The sequence below is a fragment of the Stenella coeruleoalba genome (assembly GCF_951394435.1).
Source record: "Stenella coeruleoalba genome assembly, chromosome: 1".
Lineage (NCBI taxonomy): Eukaryota > Metazoa > Chordata > Mammalia > Artiodactyla > Delphinidae > Stenella > Stenella coeruleoalba.
This window is the reverse complement of record NC_137169.1, coordinates 75300431-75324953: the sequence shown is the minus strand read 5'-3', so window position 1 is coordinate 75324953 and position 24523 is coordinate 75300431. Positions and strand designations below refer to the sequence as shown.

The window sequence follows — 24523 nt, the reverse complement described above, 5'->3', positions numbered from 1 at the left end:
GACAGCCTCACGGGGGCGGGCACTGATTGAAAGCAGCTCTGAGTACCTAGCAACATTAGTTTGTGGATCTTTGACTGTACTTTTCTATTAGCACTGCTACTCATCTCCTCTCTCTGCATCTGCCCTTTTGTGTCATCTGACTTTTCCTCTGACAAAAACTTTCTTTCTCAGCACAGTTTCTGCTTACTCTAAATTTTTTACTCATACTTTCGCTTTCTTCTCTTCCTCTTATCCTTTCTTTGTCAGTCTTTCTAGCTTCAGCTAAGTACCTGAATCAGTCCTCCCTCCCTCCCTCCTTTCCTTCCTTCCTTCCTTCCTGTTGAACTTAATTTAAAAAAGAATTTGATTGGCCCAGCTTCACCCTGTTTAGGCAAAACTCTCCATTCCAAGTGGCCTCATAGGCTACTGGCCAGACTTCATATTGGCTTCCCTTAGGTTGAATGCCGTCTCCTGGGGCTGAGGTGGAGTAGGAGGGAGCTCATGACTATTTGGTGCTGCCTTTATATTAGAGTCTGTGGATGAGGAAGAATCTCTTCAGAGGGAGTTGTACATTCAGAGGATATTATGGTCAACATGTCTAGTTCACTGTTATAAACTGCTTCAGGGAAAGTAAGCGAAAGAAGTTGTAGCACCACTGCATTCTGTTTCACCGGGGCTGGGGAGGGAAGAAACTCTGGTCAGAGAAACAGATAGTGGCCAAAGAAAGGGAAGCATGTAGCTAGCTAGACTCAGCAGTTTACAGACATAAAAACAAGTAAGTAAATATATAAGCACAGTTGTTGGTTTTTTGTTTGTTTGTTTGTTTCTGGTACGCGGGCCCCTCACTGCTGCAGTCTCTCCCGCTGCGGAGCACAGGCTCCGGATGCGCAGGCCCAGCGGCCACAGCTCACGGGCCCAGCCGCTCCACGGCACGCGGGATCCTCCCGGACCAGCGCACGAACCCGCGCCCCCTGCATCGGCAGGCGGACTCCCAACCACTGCGCCACCAGGGAAGCCCCTATAAGCACAGTTTTTAATAAAAAAGAAAAGGAACTAGGCCCATGGCGGAGAGTTTCTCTACCTGTGTACCTCTCGCCCAGGTTCCTCATTTCTCATCTTCCTGACACTCTCTTAGGAACTCCATCCTTCTAGAACTGCTGCCTCATCCGAGGCAGCACTATCTTAGTGCTGAGGACATTTCTTATTTCCCGTTATTAAAAGTGAAAAAACTTAGCTTTGTGGATATTTTATTTGGAGAATCTTGTGTAACATTTGGACAACTGAGAACAATGTACGTCTTCTATTTTGTAATTAGGCTGGTCTTTAGCTATCTTAAAAATATATATAAACTCAGTGAAATTGTGGGTATAAAAGATGCAAGTGGTAAATGTGTAACTTTGATAATACCATGATTTATGATATATAATTCCTTTTGTTGATTTGTCTTGGTTGTCTAAAATTAATGTTTGAACATTTGATGAGAATGAGGACAGCCTGCATTTGAGTCTGAGACAAATACAGGCATATTAAGTAAATAGAAGGGCAGGTTACTCAATTCTTGATAAATCTAACTGTCAAACTGACATGATTCCACTTTACTACCTACATGACTTTGGTCATATCATTTAACTTCTCAGAGCTCAGTTTTCTCACCTGTAAAAATGAGGAAGATACCTACTTCATAGGATTGCCATAGAATTAGGTGAGGTATTTGGAAGTGGCTGGTGCAATGTCTGGTACATAGTGGCTTAGTGAAATTGCTTTGTGCCTTCGTTCCTTTTTCCCCCTCCTTTCTCATGGCCACGTCTCTGATCTCTAATAGCCTAATCATGAAAGAACAGAGCTCGCAGAGGACAGGGCATTTCCTCTGCCCTCTTGCTTTTTCTTCTGTTATTCCCTTGTTACAAATATGCTTACATATACAGGTAACACAAAAATTTTTGTCTCCAACTTTCCTTCTTACATTTCTGGTCTTCTCTCTGGTTCCCAAGAGACCTCTCTACTTAAACATTTACTTTTGTTTTAAGTTTATCACCTCAAAACCTGCTTAAATCATTTCCTTATTTATCAAATGAGAGGTACCTCTTCTAATTTCCCCATTGTCCCAGAGTATCATTTCCTTCTCTAATTCATGAATCCATGTTCATAAACCCTCTGTGATAGGGTTTAATCCTGAATGACTCTTTTCACTCTGTTACTCTATATCTTAAAACCCCAAAAACTTATCTTCAGTTTGCAGTACATTAATTTGAAGTTTCTGATATTTGTAAACTAACTATAATTTATTTCAGGTTTTTGAGGTTTGCTTACTAAAAGGTTCTTTTAAAAAGGAACTTTTTCTTGTTCTTTTATATACACCAAAATCTAGTAAACAGCAGGTTGATTTACTGATTGTTGATTAGAGCTGTACAAATGTGCTCCAAAGTGTCCTTTATTTCTTTCTTCCTTTCCTTTCTTTTAGCTTCCTTTCTTTCGCTCATAGAATATCTTTCTAGAGGATAAAAGTTATTATCTCTTTTATATCTTTGGGTGTTAGTGATAGAAATTAAGATTTGATTTTGGTTCTTATTTGGAAAATCTTTTGTTACTAATTTCTTTTTTTTATTGAGGCATGATTGATATAAAACATTTGTTACTGATTTCTTAGACAGATGGACCTGTGAGCAGCCTCTTTTTATTCGCTCATTCATAGAATGTTATGACAATGTTTTAGATTAGAGAAACTGCCTGAAACTGCCAGTTTTTCAATAATTACAAACAGATTATGCCTGAGGGCATTCTGTTTCAGTATTAATGAACTAAAACCAACTTTTAAAAAGCTTACGCAAAATTTAGCAGATCCATTGCTAGATGCCAGCCTTTTATAAAAGATCCTGTTTTTTAAAATTCAATACTATGTAACCATTTTAGTTGATAACAAATCATTCAAATTACACTCCAAATTAATTAAGAATTACTAATACAAATTTATTATTTAATAAAAATTAAATTTTTATTAAATTTAAAAGATTACACTTAATAAGAAATAGATTAGTAGGAATTACATTTGTATTAATGGGAAAACCAAAAGTTGGGATGAAAGACAACTGTGGTTAGTTATTTGGCTCAAATGGGGTTACTTTTCATAGTATGTCTTCACCTTTACCCTTGCAGGGTCTCAAAGGACATCCAGGGCTCCCAGGACTCCGAGGTGAACAAGTAAGTATTCTTCCTTTATAAGACTTGCATCTTCTCCAGTGAAAAAGACATACGGTAGGGAACTCCATTGAGAGATTATTTTCCCCCATGTAACTCTTTCAGTTTTTCTTAATGCTTTTTACTCTGTTTAGTACAGGAAAAACTTCTAATTTATTATTAAATCTTGTGGGTTTTTTTTCATATCTTAGACTGACTTTCACTGTCTGCCTAACATGCTCCAGCAGTCTTAAACTTCCGTTGTTCATAAACCACTGTGAGAATCTCATAAATGCTGTGTATCCTGTCCGCGGATTATCCATGCATGCACACACACTCATATGCACACACATATATGCACTGATTTTTTTGTACGTTTCAGGGGCTTTCCTGTTTTCCAAAGTCTATCCACAGCTGTTAGTTCCCTACCATTGCATGAAGGAATGCAAATAAATTTTAATAACAATCCAAATTAGAATGGCACATCTGCTGTTTGTTGTCCATTCTACACATACACATATATGTAAAAGTCAAAATAGTTTGGGAACTATTTAGTTTTTGATCATGTTATTCCTTCTCTCTCCCACCATAAAATAATGTATCATTATGTCATAGGAAGAAATAAAGTCATATCTCTTGTTTTCAATAGAATATATACTAGGCCAGTATGAATAAATCAGTGAAAAGCGTAGGAGATTAGATACTAACTAAGGTGACAAATCGTTTTTGGAGATTTAGCAAAGAGCCTCAGGAAACCCTAAAGGGAGCTCCAGAAAGAAAAGTGATGGATTATCCCTGAGGGAAAGATAAATGAAGAAATAAAACCAGTTTTCTCTTTTATTCATGTAAGAGGGACAATACACTCTATTCAGTCCCTGAGGCACAATTTTTCAAGATTGCTAATTACTAGTCATGGCAAGCAATATATGTATCTGTAGCAAGTAAAATCTCAGTTTCCTGAAGATCATATGAGTGCTGAAAAGCATTTGAGCATTTATGGGAAAAAAAATCAGAAGGGCAGGAGGGATTAGTTCCCGGGGAGGAAAAAAAAATCCCTAGAATACTGCTTTGGCAGAAATTCTGTGTAGATTTCAATGAAGAAAACCTGACACATCACAAGTAAGTGAGAAATTGACCATTTGTCAGTACTGACCAGTTTACTCACAACTGTTCTATAACCTAGTTCTGTTAGTATACGTGTCATTGTTCTGAGGGTGGTATGCTTTTGAGAAGAGTCTGAAATCAGTTTTAAAGGTTGGAAAATGTATTATTGGAATCAGTTCTTTCTATTTTATTTATTTCCAGAAGTAAAAAGACAAAATTGGTGATAACTGTGAGGAACAACTAAAATCATTTTGCATTTTCACTGTGGAAACACTGTGGACATTAAGAGGAATGTAACTAATTAGCTAGGAGACATTCCCTTCTGGAAAATTTGTAGATATCTATAAACTGGCCAGCAAACACTTAGGAAAGTAATTATATCATCTGGGCAAGCTCTAGTAATAAGAGCTTTCATTACAGAGTCTTTATTAGTTGCCAAACTGTACTACTGTTAACTGGAAGTTCAAGTAGTATAATTATTTATTTAATATTTCCATATGTTAACTCATTTAATACTCCACAACACTAAGAATTATTGCAGTTACCCCTGCTTTTAAATATATTTTTACACATTGTTCTCTTTTCTCTACGCAATAATCCTGTGACCTAGATATTATTATTGTATTTTACTAATGAAAAAAACTAAGAGATAGGGAGGACCCATGCTGGCAGTGCTGGGACTCTCAGTGAAGTCTGACTGACTCAGAGCGTGTGCTTTAATTCTCAGAGTGAGAAGTGGGATTGGGGCAGGTTTACTATTCCTGATTTTTCCAGGGGTAGAGATATAACTTTGTGTCTGAATTCCTCCATTCGATCTACAGATTTAAGTGAGCCATTTTTTAAATGCAGAGTGAATTGAGGTATAGTGCTTTGTTTTGAGTTTCTTTTGAGCTGCTCTGGTTGTCCAAGTGATTTTAGGGTGTGGTTGGCTTAGAATATGTTTGTGCCACATAAGACTGCTGAAAGCTTACTCGTTGACTTTGTTTACTGTTATTCCAGTAGAACAGGATTTAGTCATCCAGTGGTGTCCTCTTGTGTATTTCTCTGTGCAGCTGGAATGTGTTATATCTCTACATGTTATCTTAACACCCTCTATGAAAATCCGTTCAAAATCAGATTTCATTTATGTCTTATAACAGATTGCTTTTTAATTGAGGTCAGTTAACCGAAGTTGGCTAGGAAACTAATGAAAGGGATGGTGATTGGCATTAGCCAGAACCTACAGAATGAAAACAGCCTTTTAAATTTATTTCAGTCTTTTCTATTGGCATAACCAAGTATAAAGTTTTGTGGATGTCTGGATATAGGCCTGTGTGTTTTAGAATTGGATGGGGAATAAAGGAAGCAGTTGTAAATAGACTGAAGCAAGTCTCATAATTAGAGGGCTTTCCCTAGAGTACTACTTTAAGTTATTTGCCCTTCAAACCTATACTAGGGAGGCAGCCTTGAATGGTGGTCTCTGGAGTTAGACTTGCTGATTTAAATTCTGGCTTTCTACTTAGTAGCTGAGTGACTTCCTACTGGTGACAAACACTTCATGTCTTATTTTTCGCATCTGTAAAATAGGGATAATGGTATCTACCTTATAGGGTTTGAGCAGATTAAATAAGATAATACATATAAAATTCTTGAATTTTGGCACATGATAGGTGCTCAATAAATGCTGTTATAGGAATAAAATATGTATTATATATAATATTAATAAGGTAATATCTTAGGTACATAAATATGGTTTCTGAAATTTATAGGATATAATCTCTCTACGTGTAGATGAAAATTTTTTGTTACTTCTCAGAAGACAACTGTTTATTCACATTCTGTTAAGTTGTTCATTGCCATATATATGTATAGGTGTCTGTATGTATATGTATATATGTATGTATGTGTGCACATGTATATATACGTGTGTTTGTGCATACACACACGTGACAACTTTTGTCAGATTGAGTTCACATCTAGGCTCTTCTACTTACTCACTGTGCCATCTTGGGCAGGTTTCATAACTTCTCTGTATCTTAGTTTCTTCAAATGTAAAATGGAGAAAATCGTATCTATCTCATAGATGTAAAGTAGATGTAAAGTGGTGGCATAGGATTGGCACATAAAAAAGTGCTAAGTAGGGCTTCCCTGGTGGCGCAGTGGTTGGGAGTCCGCCTGCCGATGCAGGGGACACGAGTTCGTGCCCCAATCTGGGAGGATCCCACATGCCGCGGAGCAGCTGGGCCCGTGAGCCATGGCCGCTGAGCCTGCGAGTCCGGAGCCAGTGCTCCGCGACGGGAGAGGCCACAATGGTGAGAGGCCCGCGTGCCGCCAAAAAAAAAAAGAAAAAGTGCTAAGTAAATGATAATTGTTGGAGCAAGGGAAGGAAGTGGGAGACAACAGGGAGAAATGAGAGAAAACAAAACTGAGAGATGGATTCTGAGAAAAGTGGAGAGAAGGACAAATTAGGAGCCTACAAGTCTAATGGAATGGGAGGGTAAAAACTTTCCACTGTGATGCTCCATTTGCCTTTTTCTTGGTCTGTTTTTTCTCTAGATTTTCCAAATTTTAGGAATTTCAAAGTATTTCTATTGTTAAACTGGAGGTAACACTCTTCTGTATACTTCAGATCAGAGGGGCAAAAGAGCTAGTGTCTTTTATTATCTCTTTTCCAAACAACAAACCGGAAATGAATTTTACATAATAAAGAATCTATGAAATTTATCACTGCTGTCACCATTTGTGGTTAAGTAAAGACAGCTCAACACATATTCTTCTGGTATTTCCTTGGTTCACAAAATTTAACAGACCTAAACTTTGAATAAACTGAATGAATGAATGAATGAATCATATATCAATGGAAGAAGGTAACAGCAAGTGGAGGTATTTCTTCTCACTTTTCCACACAGTTCTGCAGCAAGTTTCCTTTCTTATGCCTTTGAGACTCCATATATCAGCCTTCCTTGAGCAATCCTTGTTTTAAATCAGGCATACAAAGTTGTCAGTGCAAAATGAATTTCCCATCCAAAGTTACTATGTGAATATTTAGATAGACCTATGTCATGATACAGATATTTACCACTTAATATCCATTTACTTATCTTCTGGAGCCCATGCTCCAATAGTTAAGGAGAGTTGCAGGATGACTGAGACAAGAAGGAGTTAAATCCATAAAGATACTGGTTATTATGAAACGTACCAACTCTTTCTCTAATATGTTTTTTAAAGGTTATGTATCACTGGATTTTTCCACCCTAGATTTATCATTACTAATAATCAATGTCTCATTTAGGTCCCTAATGTAATGTGTTTATTTTTATTTAGCAATTTTATCTCATTTTCATTTTAAATAGATGACTTCAATCAGATAAGCAATGTGCAGGACCCTTAGTATTTTTATATGGAAAAAATATTCTTTCCAAACTTGGGTATTATGAATGCACCAATTTTGTTTCCTTGGGTTTCTTTTGACTTTGTTGTACTGTTTTATTATTTTTCATTTTAGGGGATTCCAGGATTCACTGGTAATATTGGTTCACGTGGTTACCCTGGCAGGCAGGTGAGGTAACTATATTTAAACTTCTGTTTTTATGTTCCTCTTGGTTAATACATTGTACGTTCTGATTTCAAGAGTTAATGTTCAAATGATAATTGGTTTACTTTTATTAAATAATGAATTACTCATAACAAAATAATTCCAAAAATTCTAATATCAAAATTGTAAAAATCCTTCAAAAATTTTACTGCAGGCAATTTTGCTTAAAATGAGAGTAGGATTTTTAAACAGGTTTGATGTGAGTAATATACAATGGAACCTTCTAAGTTAAAATGCCCAGTGTGCTAATAAAATGTTAAAACAGCCCTGCTACTGATTTTACAGTACTGCCACTGACTAAAACGAAGTAATGGTATGAGTTAAGACTCTATATGATAAGCAATATTTTTTAATAATACAACTATAAACACTTGGGACACAGTTGGCAATGCTACACATACCACTATCTGAATACTTTTATCTGAACTGGATTCAAGTCTTTGTATACTGTTGTGAAAATTCATTCTAATCATTTCATATTTATTTCCCTCTAATTTCTAACTTTCTCTAGCTACTTCATGTGGATTAATAAGAGAACAAATTTTCTTTCTTAGGCTTTCATGAATTGATTACTTACTCTTGAAATTAATTATTCATTTAGCATACTAGAAAACTACATTTATATAAAATATCTTTTTATATTTTTTATATACTTTTTATATATCTAAAATGTATTTTAGATAAATTAATTAGAAGTGTTTTAAAAGAACACAGTTTTCCAATAAGAAATAACGTAAAAAATAATTTTTGTTACTGACAATGTGTTAATCTACTTTATTTAGATATCTAAAATATATTCGTTATAGATTATATACAGTGCGTCTTTTGGTTCTGAAATTCTAAAATTCCTTGAATATATATAGTCTTCATTAAGTATACAGAGTTCTGAAGTTTATACTTGTGAAATGATACATTTTATGTGCCCTTTTTATTAATCTATTTATCTACAGCTCTTTAAAAAGTACTGTAGTATGATGATGCCTTTTATTCACACTAGGGTTTAGCTGGACCAGAAGGTAATCCAGGACCTGAAGGTGGACGAGTAAGTAAGCATTTTCATCATTTTGTTAAGTATGCTTGCATATGAGTAGAATGAAGTGTACAAAATACTTATTTTCACACTTCCATAGAAACTTTGAATGTAATGCAGGTTTAGCCTGGAAAGAAACACACTTATTAAATAGATATTTTCACTCTTAAGACCATAGAGAGCAGTCTTATGGTGGTAGGTTTTACATCATTCTTTGATAGCTCCTACATCTACATCATTTATTTTGCTAGCTCCTAGCAAAACGTCTGGTATGTTGAAAATACGCACTTTAAGCATTTGTAGTATTATTTATGTGTGGACGTGTATAGACCTAAGAAATAATGATGAAAGAAATATGAAGAGGCAAAAAATTCGCACTCAAGGCTGAGATAATAATACAAAAACTATCTGGAGTAAAGAAATATCTGCAGAGAAAGAAATAGGCTTATCACATTCAAGCATATACCATTGCACTTCCAACCGTTAAAGAAGTTGTTAGCCACTTTTAATCATTAAGGGAGTAAAACAAAAAAAATTACTGTGATGTGTTATGTTGTGTGCCACAAATTAAAATCAAAGCTGGTTCTAGGAAAAATTAGTAAACTAACATTTTTTTTTAAATTCTCTATTTTTAAAGCCAGTTATTTTCTGGAATCTACATCTGCCTTATATTATCTTAAATACCTTTTTGAAATAAGGAAAACAAAAAGTATTTAGACAGTATGTACTATAATGATGCCTTAATTTTTAAAAAAAATTCTTAAACATGTTCAAATACTTCATATTTCTTTTGCTATCAATCCTATGAAGTAGCAGAACACGTGTATTGTCTCCATCTTACAGATGAGAAAACAGTAAGCTATGGAACCGACATGATTTCACAAAGTCATAGCAGAACTCAAACCAGCGTTTTCTCACCTTCAGCTCTGTACTGTTTTAGTATCCCATGCTGTCTCCACCCTTGCATTAAGTGAAAACATAATGGGGAAAGGTCATGTATTCTTTATTAGAAACTGCACCGAAAGCACATATGGACTTGGATTTGGAAAGCAAGAAGAGATTAGTGGACAAAGAACATGGGCTTTGGAGCTCAACAAGGACCGCCTTTTTTTCTTTTTTTTCTTAACCCCTTGTTTACTAGCTTTGTGACCTTAGATGTCGTTCAACCCTTCTGTGCCTCATTTTTCTTACCTTATTAAAAGGTGATAATGAAACCTACCTTTAGGTGGTTATGACAACTACCTGAGCTTAATTAATATTCTTAAGGCACAGTGCCTAGCACATGGCATGCACTTTCTATGCAGATTTTATCATTATTATTAGAATTTGGGAGTTTCTTCTGCATGTGAGCTAAACTCCTAGACCTGTTACTTGGCACTGTGCAGTTTTCTCTTACTACATTTTCTCATCTTGCTTCAGTGATTCCTATAACTTTTCTAATTCTTCTTTATATCATTTTTGTACTATATTATACATCCTTTTGTTGCTTTTTTCCCCCATTTGTACTGACAGTTATAGTGTAGGTTGTAACCCTTTTTAAGTTTCTTTAGGTTTTGATGGCCGACTTCATAAAAGCATTAAAAAAACCAAATCTAATCCTTTTCTGACTAATTTAATTGATTTAATCCTTTAATTTTCCTTTGGGAGTGAGGGAAGAGTCAGAAGAGTCACTTCTCTAGGTTTCATATTCACAAAGAGTCTCAAATGTAGACTTTAGACATTAACTCCAAATATGGTTAAAAAGACAAAAATCATAAAATCACACGGACAGGATTATGTTTTTCATTTAATTTGGGTCCTGTTACTGGTCTATACCACATGCTATACAATATGAATTAATATTTTTATAAATCATGATAAATTACCTTTTGACTGGCTCCACTGTTTGACTGCATTTTTTGGTGTTAAGATAATTATTTTAAAAATGTAAATGTTTAAAATAAATCATTTTGTAACCCTCCTTTGGTGTTTCTTTGTGTAATAACGTGCTAGGTGGCTCAAAAAGTAGAAGTATGTAGGCCTCCCCCGACCTTTTAGTGGCCCTGCTGGTGACACAAAATTGCCTCTACCTGGATATACAACCTTCAGTCCAAAAAAGCAAACACATATGTGCTTTTTGTTTAATTTTTTTTTTTTAATTTTTTGGCTGTATGGCATGTGGGATCTTACTTCCCTGACCAGGGATCAAACCCGAGTCCACTGCATTGGAAGTGTGGAATCTTAACTGCTGGACCGCCAGGGAAGTCCCTTATTATTTTTTATGTTCCTTGTTTCATTACATACTAAACTGCAATTTAGTGGTAGTGTTTTGAGAATGACCACAACCCCATATGATTTCTTTGGTGGATGCAGCTGACATTTTATTTCTGTTAGAATCAGCATAATCATTATCAAAAAACCTTTATGAAACACCTACATAATTACTCATAGCATTGTTCCCTTTAAAATCTTTACTTGTGGGCTTCCCTGGTGGCGCGGTGGTTGAGAGTCCGCCTGCCAATGCAGGGGACACGGGTTCGTGCCCCAGTCCGGGAAGATCCCACATGCTGTGGAGCAGCTGGGCCCGTGAGCCATGGCCGCTGAGCCTGCGCGTCTGGAGCCTATATCTTTACTTGTAAAATGTTGTGCTAGTACTCTGTGCATACTTTGTTGAGTAGTGGTTTAGCTCCTGAGTTTTCAGTTGAGTATTTAGTTTACTGAGAAGTGTACATCAGTTAGGGTGTTTGTTCTTTTTATTTATAAGCAAAACTCCAGTTGTGTATATTAAAACAAAAGTTAACTGTTTTTAAACTTGAGGCCACCTGTAGTTGATATTTCTGAAAGTACATGTAGCTTGTCATCATAATCGTAAATGTTTTGGTATCAGAAATACTTTTGGATGCTTCATTTTAAAAGAAACCTTCCCCATCCTTCAGATGCTTGGCTTTCAAGCAAACAAATTATAGATGTTTTATCATTAAAGTTAATTAGAAGGAAACTATTTTTCTCTTTTATTTTATTTTTTGCTTATTCATTCATACACTCTGTAGAACATAGGAATTTTAAAGGTGTTTTTCCTTGTCAAAGAAAAGTGCTTGTCTTACTATGGCAACACCCAACTAGCTTTCACCCTCAGGAACTAAATGCTTCCCATGGTTCTTATTCCAGGAAACTTGGAAATGATTCCTGAGACACTTACTTTTAAAAAAAATATTGTGGTAATACATATTTAATATAAAATTCACCATTTTAATTATTTTTAAAGGTAAGTTCACTGGCGTCATAGTTCAGGCTGCTATAATAAAAATTACCATAGATGGGTGATTTAAACAACAAACATTTATATGTCACAGTTCTTCAGTCTGGGAAGGCAGATCCAGTGTTTCATGGGGGCCCACCTCATGGCTTGTAGACCGCTGCCTTCTTGCTGTATCCTTATGTGGCAGAGAGAGCAATCATATTTCTTTCATATCTCTTTTTAGAAGGGCAGTAATCCCATTCATGAGGGCTCTACTCTCATGATCTAATTCCCTCCCAAAGGTCCCACCTCCAAATACCATCGTCTTGGGGATTAGGCTTCAATGTATGAATTTTGAGGGGGCATAAACATTCAGTCCATAGCGGGAGGCAATAAGTACATTCACATTGCAGTGCGGCCATCACCACCGTCCATCTCCAGAGCTTTTTCATCTTTCCAAACTGAAACTTTATATCTATTGAACAGTAACTCCCCATTCTCCCTTCCCCCCAGCTCCTGGCAACCATTCAACTTTCTGTCTCTATGAGTTTGACTACTCTATGTACTTCATTTAAGTGGAATCATATAATATCTATCCTTTTATGACTGGCTTATTTCACTTAGCATATTGTCTTTGAGATTCATCCACCTTGTGGAATGCGTCAAGATATCCTTACTTTTTCAGGCTGAATAATATTCCATTGTATGTATATGCCACATTTGTTTGTCTTTTCATCTGTTGAACATTTGGGTTGCTTCCACCTTTTGGCTATTGTGAATAATGCTGTTCTTAAATAATGCAACATTTAAGACTCAGCTTAAATGTTGCCTCCTCTGTAAAACTTTCCTAAATCGTCCCTCTAGGCAAAGTTGGTCATCCTGCCTTCAAAGCTTCTATATCTTGTATTTATCACATCACCTAATCATGTCACAATTATCTTATGATATTACAATTGTATGACTCTTTTTCCTAATAAACTATGAACTTCTTGAGGGCACTGATTTTCATATTCATTTTTATAATTCCAATTCTTGGCACACAGTGGGCACTAAAATGATGTTTTGTGAATGAGTGACCCAGACTCATATTCCTTCAAATTTGGACCATTGAAACTGCATTCTAACACATTTTCCTACATTCAGTGTTTCCTGTCTTGGGTGTATTCTCTATCCTGTCCACAGATTAATATTTTAGAAAAACAGCTTAATTTAACATCAGGGCACTACCACACTCCCCCAAAGTCCAGTAGCTTCTTATCTAAACTATAAAGTCTAAAATTCTTAGTCTGAAATTTAAGGCTCTCCTTAATCCATTCTCTAAACTACTATACACTTTATTAAATTGATGAAACAGGTTATTATTTGCCACAGGTGAGATCTAACTAAAGTATGGTAGTATAAAGTAGCTTCAATTGTTATTTTACTCCTTGTTTCTCAGACCTATTGGAATCTCCCTGAGGGCACAATGGGTCTGCTTCTCTCCAAAGCATCTTACATGTAAGAAACTGTCAGTTAACCATTTACAAACGCTCCCTGAGTCCTCTCTATCTTGTCTCTGCTTACTGTAGTGCTGGTTGGAGCGTTCTTTCTCCATCCTCTGCTTATCAAGACTCTATCTACTCCACAGGCCTATCTCAAGTGCCAGTCTCCTTTGAAACCTCCTCTGACTGCTTTTACCTCCTGCCACATTGGAATGAATCTCTTCCTCCTCCATACTTCTTTTTCTTGGATACCTCCATTCTGCCTTACAATTTAGTTAATTGTATATCTGTGTCTTCTGCCCTTTGTAATATTCAATGTAGAAAAGAATTTGGGCTTGTTGATTTTTATTAGCCACTATGCCTTAAGTTACATTTCCTACTTTTTTTTTTTAATGAAAAGATTGAACTGTAATTTCTAGAAGAAAAGACACAAGATTATCCAAACTGTTATGCCTTATAATTTCATATTACTAGGAATAAATTTTAAGTATCTCTATTTAGAATTATTTACAGGGTGAATATTTAAGTGAGATAATACAAAGATTATTTGCTTACTTTAAGGGTTTCATTGGCTCTCCTGGAGAAGTAGGACAACTGGGACCTGAAGGAGAAAGAGTAAGTCTATTTCCTTCAAATATTATTTCTAACGTGATATACTTAGGATAAAGTATAACAGGGCTCATAAACCCAGATGTCGGGCAGTGAAACAAGCCAGCTTTAAGAAAAGTCACCTACCAGAATTATAATTAAACTCTCTTAAATTTTACTGAATTGTGTTTTAGGTAAGTGAGGTGATATAAATATTTATGGTTAGCAACTTTAAATTTAACTTTTAAAAAACACAAATTGATATTATCTAATTATGAACATTTTATTTTGTAATTGATCTTTAATTTGAGTAGAAACTCTTGGCAGGGCTTGTATTTTACAATGCAATGTGTAATAAATCAACTTCAAAAGATATATTTTTTTGTTTAATAGTGGAAGATAGCTGTTCATAAATGTAGGTACTTGTGAATAAAGTAGAATCTTTGCCAAATATTTTGTTATACTTATAAAAATTAACGAAGATACATACAGAGTTCTGGCATTCCAACTTCGTCATATCTAATTTTCAGTGCCATATGCAGTTCAGTGATTTCTAGCTGCATTTCTTCATCTACACTGTCAATATTAATTTTTTACAAAGTAGAATCAAACAATATTAGCATCTTCTCAGGTTTGAAAACAATCATATTCCGAATTTAGCATTTAACTCTATTATTATACAAGTGCTGTTTGGGCAAATTTTTTTTCATATCTGGAAACTGATTTTTGCAAATGAAAATAAATCAGATCATTCTTTGCTAGATGAATATTTCAAATGTATAGTTTTTTGAGTGAGTGAATTAAATCACATTTTCTTGTAGTTACTTGTGAATGCCTCCACAGAGAAGAAACATCCAGAGTTTACATGTGCTGTAATGACAATCAAAATGTTTAGTTGTCTTTGGTGAGACGAGGTGAAGATATTCCTGTGGTGAGCACACAGGTCATTTCTTTCACTTGCAAACAATATCTTCAGTGTGATCCTACAACTAAGCCACTTAACTGCTATGTAATACAGCAGACTTACAGATGATGTTTCCAATCTATCATGCAAAGAATTGAACTGCTTCTTATAGACCCAAAGGAGTATATATAGTTTACATTGTTAATGACTGTGCTGCTTATGATACAATCCTTCCCTGACCTGTTGGAATGAAGTTATTTCTAGTAATTGATGTAATAAATAAACGAAAGTTATATGTCCTTGCAAAATGTCATCATCTTGAATTCAAGGATCCCTGTGGCACTGACTATCAATAGGCACAATGCCTATAATCATACTCAGTAATTTTGACTAGTTTATATGAATATATCAAGATTGTCTCAAATCATCAATATAAGACCCTTTTGTGATATTCTGCCTATTATAGGTACCATGTCCTAATATTATTAGGCTACTTCAAAATTCTCACTAAAACCATGAATGGTATAGCTAACTGGGTGGTCTTATTATGTTACGAAATATTTAAGTAGAGAAAAGCCAAAGAAAATAATGTTCTAATCACTCCTGAAAACAAATGGGAAGAAAAAGTTCTTTCTGGAAGTCAATAATATACACATGCATGTATATATGAAAAAGTTCTTATATGATTCTATCTGCACTATCCTTAGGTTTTCTGCTGAGATTTACTGAAGCTACTAAAGTTTTAGAAAACAAATATTTTTCTTAAATGCTTGGCTATATTATGTAAAGATGCATGAAATCCTCATGAAATGAGTCATATTGCTCATCTTCGAACTCTTTTTTCAATAGAGAATATTAGATGAATATTTATTAAACACTGTTGAATTAAAGTAAATGGATTACTTTAACCATTGATATCTGCTAACTTGTCTGTATATACAAAAACCCCAAGCTACATGGTTCTGACATATTTCTTAGTCCCTAAGGCTTATAAAAGTGATTATAAGTCTCAAGGGATTTTATCAGTTAGTACACTTTGGACTGCAAGTGACAGAAGATCCCATTTCAAACTGGCTTCAAAATGAGGAAATTTAAAATAAATGATGATAATGATAACAGCAAATGATTTATTGAATGGTTACATCTATTTGCAAGGCTCTATGCAAATACTACATACGAATTAGCTCCTTTAATCTCACAACACCCAGTGAGATAGGTAGTATTATTTTTCTCACTATAGATGAAGAAAATGAGGCATACAGAGAGACACACTTACCTAAGACTGTATATAGGTAATAAGAGCACAGCCAGGATTTGAACATAGATATTCTGGCTCCAAAGACTGAGTACTTAAGTACTATGCCCTACAGCTGCTTCTTATGACCAGAAACCCATAGGTTAGGTGGGATCTAGGCACAATATGGTCCTGAGCACAGTGATATCATTATCCTTCTCTCTGCTTTGCCTTGACTAATGCTGGCTTTATCCTAAGGCTGGTTTCTCATATGATTGCAAGATTCCCAGTGCAAGGGCTAAATATACCTTTGTTTATGTCCAGCCAGAGACAGGGAGACAGAGAGGAGGTAATTGTCTGTTCGGTACAGAAAATAAGACTTCCTGTTTGTCTGGTTGTACCAACTTTGGTTGCATGCCACCTCTGGACAAATAACTATCACCAGAGGAATGGCAGGATCCCATCTGGAAATACAGATGGGATGGATTTCTGAATAAAATCAGAATTTTTGTTATGAAGAAAGAAAGGGGCCACTTGAGTTAAAATAATACATTGAAGCTTTTCTGAATATCACACCAGTTTAAAGGATAACTTATTTTTCCCTTTGGCATACTTCATAAATTGATGGTTGAGAAAAAATAACTCATTAATTAATTCAACAAATATTTACTTTTTTGAAGTATAGTTGATTTACAATATTATATTAATTTTAGGTACACAGCATCTTGATTCAGTATTTTAATAGATTATACTCCATTAAAGGTTATTAAAAGATAATGGCTATAATTCCCTGTGCTGTTGAATATATATCCCTGTTGCTTATCTATTTTAAACATAGTAAATTGTATCTCTTAATCCCATACCCCTATCTTGCCCCTCAATCCTTCCCTCTCCCCACTGATAACCACTAGTTTGTTTTCTGTATCTGTGAGTCTGTTTCTGTTTTGCCATATGTATTTGTGTGTTTCATTTTTTAGATTCCACATATAAGTGGAATTATCACACAGTATTTGTCTTTCTCTGACTTACTTCACTAAGCATAATATTCTCTAGATCCATCCACATTGCTGCAAATGTCAGAATTTCATTTTTTATGGGCATGTAATACTCCATTGTGTGTATGTGTATATGTGTGTGTGTGTGTATACACAAGCACATATATCCATGTGTGTGTGTATATATATATACACATGTATGGATATATTTATCCATTCATCTGTTGATGGACCCTAGGGTTGCTTTCCATATCTTGGCTATTGTAAATAGTGCTGCTATGAACATCAGGGTGCCTGAGTCTTTTCAAATTAGTGTTTTCATTTTTCCCAGATATTTACCCAGGTGTGAAGTTGCTGAATCATATGGTAGTTCTATTTTGAGTTTTTTGAGGAACACCAATACTGTTTTCCATAGTGGCTGCACCAATTTACATTCCCACCAACAGTGTAGGAGGGTTCCATTTTCTCCACATCCTCGCCAACATTTGTTATTTGTGTTCTTTTTGATGACAGCCATTCTGACAGGTGTGAGGTGATATCTCATGTGGTTTTGACTTGCATTTCTCTAATAATTAGCAGTGTAAAGCGTCTTTTCATGTGCCTGGTAGCCCACTGTATGTCTTCTTTGGATGCTGGGAAAACTGGACAGCTACATGTGAAAGAACATTAGAACATTTCTTCACACCATATACAAAAATAAACTCAAAATGGATTAAAGACCTAAAAGTAAGATCTGAAACTATAAAACTCTTAGAAGAGAACATAAGCAGAACACTCTTTGCCATAAATCACAGATCCAAAAATAAAATGTTTTTTTAGATCTGTCTCCTAAGGCAAAAGAAATAAAAGCCAAAATAAATGAATGGGACCTAATTAAACTTAAAAAATTTTGCACAGTAAAGGAAACCATCAACAAAACAAAAAAACAACCTACTGAATGGGAGAAAATATTTGCAAATAATATGACTGACAGGGAGTTAATATCCAAAGTATATAAATAGCTTATACAACTCAATATCAAAAAACCAAGCAACCCAATCGAAGAAGGGAACAAATATTTACTTTTGACTTTTTCACATTCTAGGGTGCTCCTGGGATCCGTGGAAAGAGGGGTCTTAAGGGAAGACAGGTAATTTGATTCTTGTTTTATGAGGTACGGTTTAGAGGAATATAATCTAATTATATGCATATTTCTCACCTGTTAGACTACAAATGTAGTTGTTGTTCTTGTTATCCACAATCCATCTCATTCAACAGAGTTTAAAATTTGCCACTTTAACAGCCTATCCAGTAATACCTGAGAACGTGAAGGAGTATTTAGATTAAAAAATAACTCGAAATGTAACAGTTCTAAACCACTTAATATACCAGTGGAAGAGACCTTTATCCCCATGACAAGGTGCTAAAATTAAAATGTCACAGGAAATACATGAACAATTTAAAACACTAATGATAGCACTATTCACCCTCATGTTTTAGAGGTTTTTAAAATGCCTGCTTCAGATGTTAGCTCAGAAACTAGTTTCTTATATTTTCATGTAAAAAAAAAAATCAAGTAAAGTGAATTCTTCCAGATAATATAATAATTTCAGAGATGGGAGGAAATTTTGACATTATCTAATACCCCCATTATTTAACAAATGAGAAAACTGTAGTTCAGAAAAAGCATCCTCGGGTTATCCTGGCTGTGTTAGTATAGCTAATTAGCCACGTGCTTTTCACTTGTGCTGTTTTTTTTATTACAATTCAAAGATATTTATTAGGGTAAGACATTCTGTGCTATACTCTGCTCTCTACTCTGTGAGGAAGAAAATTGTCTTTAATAACAGCTTTTCTAAAACTTTGGTGTGTATAATTAAAATCCTGATTATAATACTAAAGGATTACAAATCTCACCAGAATATTCATATCCTTTTAAAGCATTTTATTCTTTAAGCTTTGCAATATTTCTTGAAGATAGAATAGGACAATGGCACTATTATATGGGTGAGGAGAACGAGGCTCAGTGACATAAAAATACTTGCTCAGAATCCCATAGTTAAAAGTGATAAAGAATTGAGCCCAGCTCCTTTGAATGTAAATCCAAGATCCTTCTCCTTACTACGTAGATATTTCTGCTGTCTGTCTTCTACCTCACACTACTTAGAAGAACATGATTTATGTTTTCATGACATATGGCCAAAATGTGATAAACTTATTTTTTTTTTTATTGGAGTATAATTGCTTTACAATGTTGTGTTAGTTTCTGCCTTACAATGAAGTGAATCAGCTATATGTATACCTGTATCCTCTCCATCTTGGACCTCCCTCCCACCCCCCACCCCCAATCCCACCCATCCAGGTCATCACAGAGCACTGAGCAGAGCTTCTTGTGCTTTATAGCATGTTCCCACTAGCTGTTTGACCCATGGTAGTGTATATATGTCAATCCTAATTTCCTAATTTGTCCCACCCTCTCCATTCCACCCCTGTGTCCACATGTTCATTCTCTATGTCTACATCTCTATTACTGCCCTGCAAATAGGTTCATCTGTACCATTTTTCTAGATTCCACATATATGTGTTAATATACTATATTTGTTTTTCTCTTTCTGGCTTACTTCACTCTGTATGACAGATTCTAGGTCCATCCACATCTCTACAGATGACCTAATTTCGTTCCTTTTTATGGCTGAGTAATATTCCATTGTATGCACATACCATATCTTCTTTATCCATTAATTTGTCGTTGGACATTTAGGTTGTTTCCCGGTCCTGGCTATTGTAAATAGTGCTGCAACGAACGTTGGGGTGCATGTGTCCTTTTGAATTATGGTTTTTTCAGGGTATAGGCCCAGTAATGGGATTACTGCGTCATATGGTAGTTCTAGTTTTAGTTTTTTAAGGAACCTCTTTACTGTTCTTCATAGAGGCTGTATCAATTTACATTCCCACCAACAGTGCAAGAGGGTTCCCTTTTCTCCACACCCTCTCCAGCATTTATTGTTTGTAGATTTTTTGATGATGGCCATTCTGACTGGTGTGAGGTGATACCTCATTGTAGTTTTTTTTTTTTTTTATGGTACGCAGGCCTCTCACTGCCGTGGCCTCTCCCGTTGTGGAGCACAGGCTCCAGACGCGCAGGCCCAGCAGTCATGGCCCACGGGCCCAGCCGCTCCGCGGCATGTGGGATCCTCCCGGACTGGGGCACACACCCATATCCCCTGCACCGGCAGGTGGACTCTCAACCACTGCGCCACCAGGGAAGCCCCCTCATTGTAGTTTTGATTTGCATTTCTCTAATAATGAGTGATGTTGAGCATCTTTTCATGTGCCTCTTGGCCATCTGTATGTCTTCTTTGGTGAAATACCTATTTAGGTTTTCTGCCCATTTTTTGATTGAGTTGTTTGTTTTTTTGATATTGACCTCCATGAGCTGTTTGTATATTTTGGAGATTAATCCTTTGTCTGTTGCTTTGGTTGCAAATATTTTCTCCCATTCTGAGGGTTGTCTTTTCATCTTGTTTATGGTTTCCTTTGCTGTGCAAAAGCTTTTAAGTTTCATTAGGTCATTTGTTTTTTTTTTTTTTTTTATTTTCATCACTGTAGGAGGTGGGTCAAAAAAGATCTTGCTGTGGTTCATGTCAAAGTGCGTTTTTCCTACATTTTCCTCTAAGAGTTTTATAGTGTCCGGTCTTACATTTAGTTCTTTAATCCAGTTGGAGTTTGTTTTTGTGTATGGTTTTAAGTAGTGTTCTAATTTCATTCTTTTACATGTAGCTGCCCAGTTTTCTCAGCACAACTTATAGAAGAGGCTGTCTTTTGTCAATTGTATGTTCTTACCTCCTTTGTCATAAATTAGGTGACCATATGTGCATGGGTTTATCTCTGGGCTTTCTATCCTGTTCCATTGATCTGTATTTCTGTTTTTGTGCCAGTACCATACTGTCTTGATTACTGTAGCTTTGTAGTATAGTCTGAAGTCTGGGAGCCTGATTCCTCTGGCTCCATTTTTCTTTCTCAAGATTGCTTTGGCTATCAGGGTCTTTTGTGTTTCCATACAAATTGTAAAATTTTTTGTTCTAATTCTGTGAGGAATGCCGTTGGTAATTTGATAAGGATTGCATTGAATCTGTAGATTGCTTTGGGTAGTACAATCATTTTCACAATATTGATTCTTCCAATCCAAGAACATGGTATATTTTTTCATCTGTTTATGTTATCTTTGATTTCTTTCATCATTGTTGTGTAATTTTCTGAGTACAGGTCTTTCGCCTCCTTAGGTAGGTTTATTCTGAGGTATTTTAATCTTTTTGTTGTGATGGTAAATGGAATTGTTTCCTTAATTTCTCTTTCTGATCTTTCATTGTTAGTGTGCATAGGAATGCAAGAGATTTCTGTGCTTTAATTTTGTATCCTGCAACCTTACCAAATTCATTGATTAGTTCTAGTAATTTTCTGGTGGCATCTTTAGGATTTTCTAGGTATAGTATCATGTCATCTGCAAACAGTGACAGTTTTACTTCTTCTTTTCCAATCTGTATTTCTTTTATTTCTTTTTCTTCTCTGATTGCCGTGGCTAAGACTTCCAAAACTGTTGAATAGGAGTGGTTTCACTTTAAAGATTTTAACGTATTAAGATAAACTTACAAAACTGTCAAGAAATGAAAAGTAAGCCAAACATTTTGTTTTCTTGCAATTACATTCAACATTCAAGTTAATCTTGTAATAATTATAAGAGCAGAAACTGTACCATCATCATTACCATCATCACCAATTTTTAGTCTCAAGCACTTTGTTAAATATTTTGTATGCCATCTCATTTGATGACACTCTATTATACTTCTGAATGTTAGTATATTCTTTACATTTTATCTCTCTTACACATATCCCAATAGAAGTACCTCTCTTATGTGTCAAATATCTAATCTAAATATGCAGATTGGGCTGTCTCAAAATTGACAGTAGGTGAAGTTCATCTTCTTTATTCTTGTTCTCCATTCTATGTCTTGATTTTTTTCATCCATCTCCTACCAAAGTATGCTGTCAGTAAAAGAACTAATTAATTTATTTATGCTATTATATTATTTCCAGTGCTTAAAATGTTACCTTACCCATTAGTAATTATATTTTAAGTATAGTTTAAGACAGAATAAGTAATCTTTAATGGTGGAATTTTAGGCGTTGCTGAGGAAACATTTTCACAGAGTCTCTGTGATATATCACTTAAGTAGCTACCATCTTTATTTATTAATATAGCTGGTCTTATATAGATATTAACTTTATCTTTCCTTGGGGGGGGCTGCATTGGGTCTTCGTTGCTGCATGTGGGCTTTCTCTAGTTGCATCGAGCGGGGGCTACTCTTGGTTGCAGTGCGCGTGCTCTCTCATTGTAGTGGCTTCTCTCTTGTTGCAGAGCACGGGCTCTAGGTTCGTGGACTTCAGTAGTTGCAGCATGTGGGCTCAGTAGTTGCAGCACACAGGACCTAGAGCACAGGGCTTCAGTAGTTTTGGGACACAGGCTCAGTAGTTGTGGCTTGTGGGCTCTAGAGTGCAGGCTCAGTAGTTGTGGCGCATGGGCTTAGTTGCTCTGCGGCATGTGGGATCTTCCTGGAGCAGGGCTTGAACTCATGTCCCCTGCATTGGCAGGTGGACTCTTGACCACTGTGCCACCACAGAAGTCCCTTAACTTTATCTTGACAATGTATAGGTATTATCTACTTCCCTACTCTATAATGAACTGTAAAATCGTCCATGGAAATTTATAGATAACTTCTGGTTTCTTACTCCATAGGGAATTATAATATTATCCAACAGATGCTATTGAGTTCAAAAGAGGAGTTCAAGAAAACTGGAAAGATAGTGAATGGAATGATCACTGGGTTCTTTTTTTTGAGTGCACTGTTCTTTATATTAAAAAATTTGTAAAGTTTTATTTCTTTAAAGATATATGCCTTTGTAATAGATTTAGATCTTAGAAAACTTATATTTGAAAAACACATGCATTCCATTTTTCCTAAATAGTGTTATAAAAAAATCTGTCTAGTGCTGTACTGTGTCATGTATACTATATGTACTTTCTCATTTTTACCACAAAATGATTTGACCATGTTTATGAGGAAATCACTGTACTTAGACTATAAGATACAGTTACAACCACAAGTCAAATTATGCCAAGGTTGACCTCAGAGACTGTTCCAGAATATTATCCTATGCATAAATGCTCCACCATGTTATGTTTATTATAAGTAAAATCATCTACAGATATCTTTGACATTAAGTAAGGGCAAACATATTATTATGGGATATTATGTGGCATGAGACACATATTTCAATTTAGATGATTCAAATTCCATGAGAAGAATGGTTACTTATTACTGTTTTAATAATAGTAAAAGGAAAATATCTTTTGATAACATTTCCACTCTCTTTGACGTGGAAAGATATTAGGTGTGTGAATACAAGTATGGCCATTTTCTCTTGGTCATTTATTAAATTATGTATACTATTTGTTGTTATATATGAAGTAGATATTCAAATACGGAAGCAGAATTAAAGGATCCAGGCCAACATAAAGAGCTGACAGAAACCATACATGTGAAAGAAAATACAGAAACCTGGAAATGCTGAAATCTAAAAAGGACCCATTTAAGAAGTTTTTGGCTATGCATATGTCAAAGACTGTTAGGTCCAGTCTTCTGCTGGTTTCATAGCTATTTAGAAGTGTAGGTTGGTGCTTCATTAAGGTACAGCTATGTGGATCCCGTCCATGTTATTTCACTTACTGTCCTTAGAATTTCTAAGATGTACTTTATTATAATCACCACTCCCCTTTAATTAATTTGATTAGTCTTACATTGTAAATGAGCTTGTTTCCTCAAATTTTAGGTAGATACAATTACTCAGCCTTTGAGCATAGCATATGATTCAGTTTTTTAAAAGTTGAAGTATAGTTGATTTACAATGTTGTGTTAGTTTCAGGTGTACAGCAAAGTGATTCAGTTATACATGTATGTATTCTTTTTCAGATTCTTTTCCATTATAGGTTATTATAAGATATTCACTGTAGTTCCCTATGCTATACAGTAATAGTTCCCTCTCCTATACAATAAGTCCTTGTTGTTTACCTATTTTATATATAGTAGTGTGTATCTGTTAATCCCAAACTCCTAATTTATCCCTCCCTTCTCCCCCTTTCCCCTTTGGTAACCATAAGTTTGTTTTCTATGTCTGTGAGTCTGTTTCTGTTTTGTAAATAAGTTCA

The 24523-nt window shown here is 35.4% G+C and overlaps 1 protein-coding gene across 1 annotated transcript in view; it reads left to right on the top strand.

Moving 5' to 3' along the window:
• Positions 1–24523, top strand: part of COL24A1 (collagen type XXIV alpha 1 chain) — a 542658-nt gene that overhangs the window by 221864 nt on the left and 296271 nt on the right. Inside the window, exons 10-14 of the mRNA XM_079924384.1 lie at positions 3133–3177; positions 7742–7795; positions 8829–8873; positions 14121–14174; positions 18365–18409. Coding sequence (XP_079780510.1) covers positions 3133–3177; positions 7742–7795; positions 8829–8873; positions 14121–14174; positions 18365–18409 — 243 coding nt within the window. The remainder of the gene's footprint in view (positions 1–3132; positions 3178–7741; positions 7796–8828; positions 8874–14120; positions 14175–18364; positions 18410–24523) is intronic.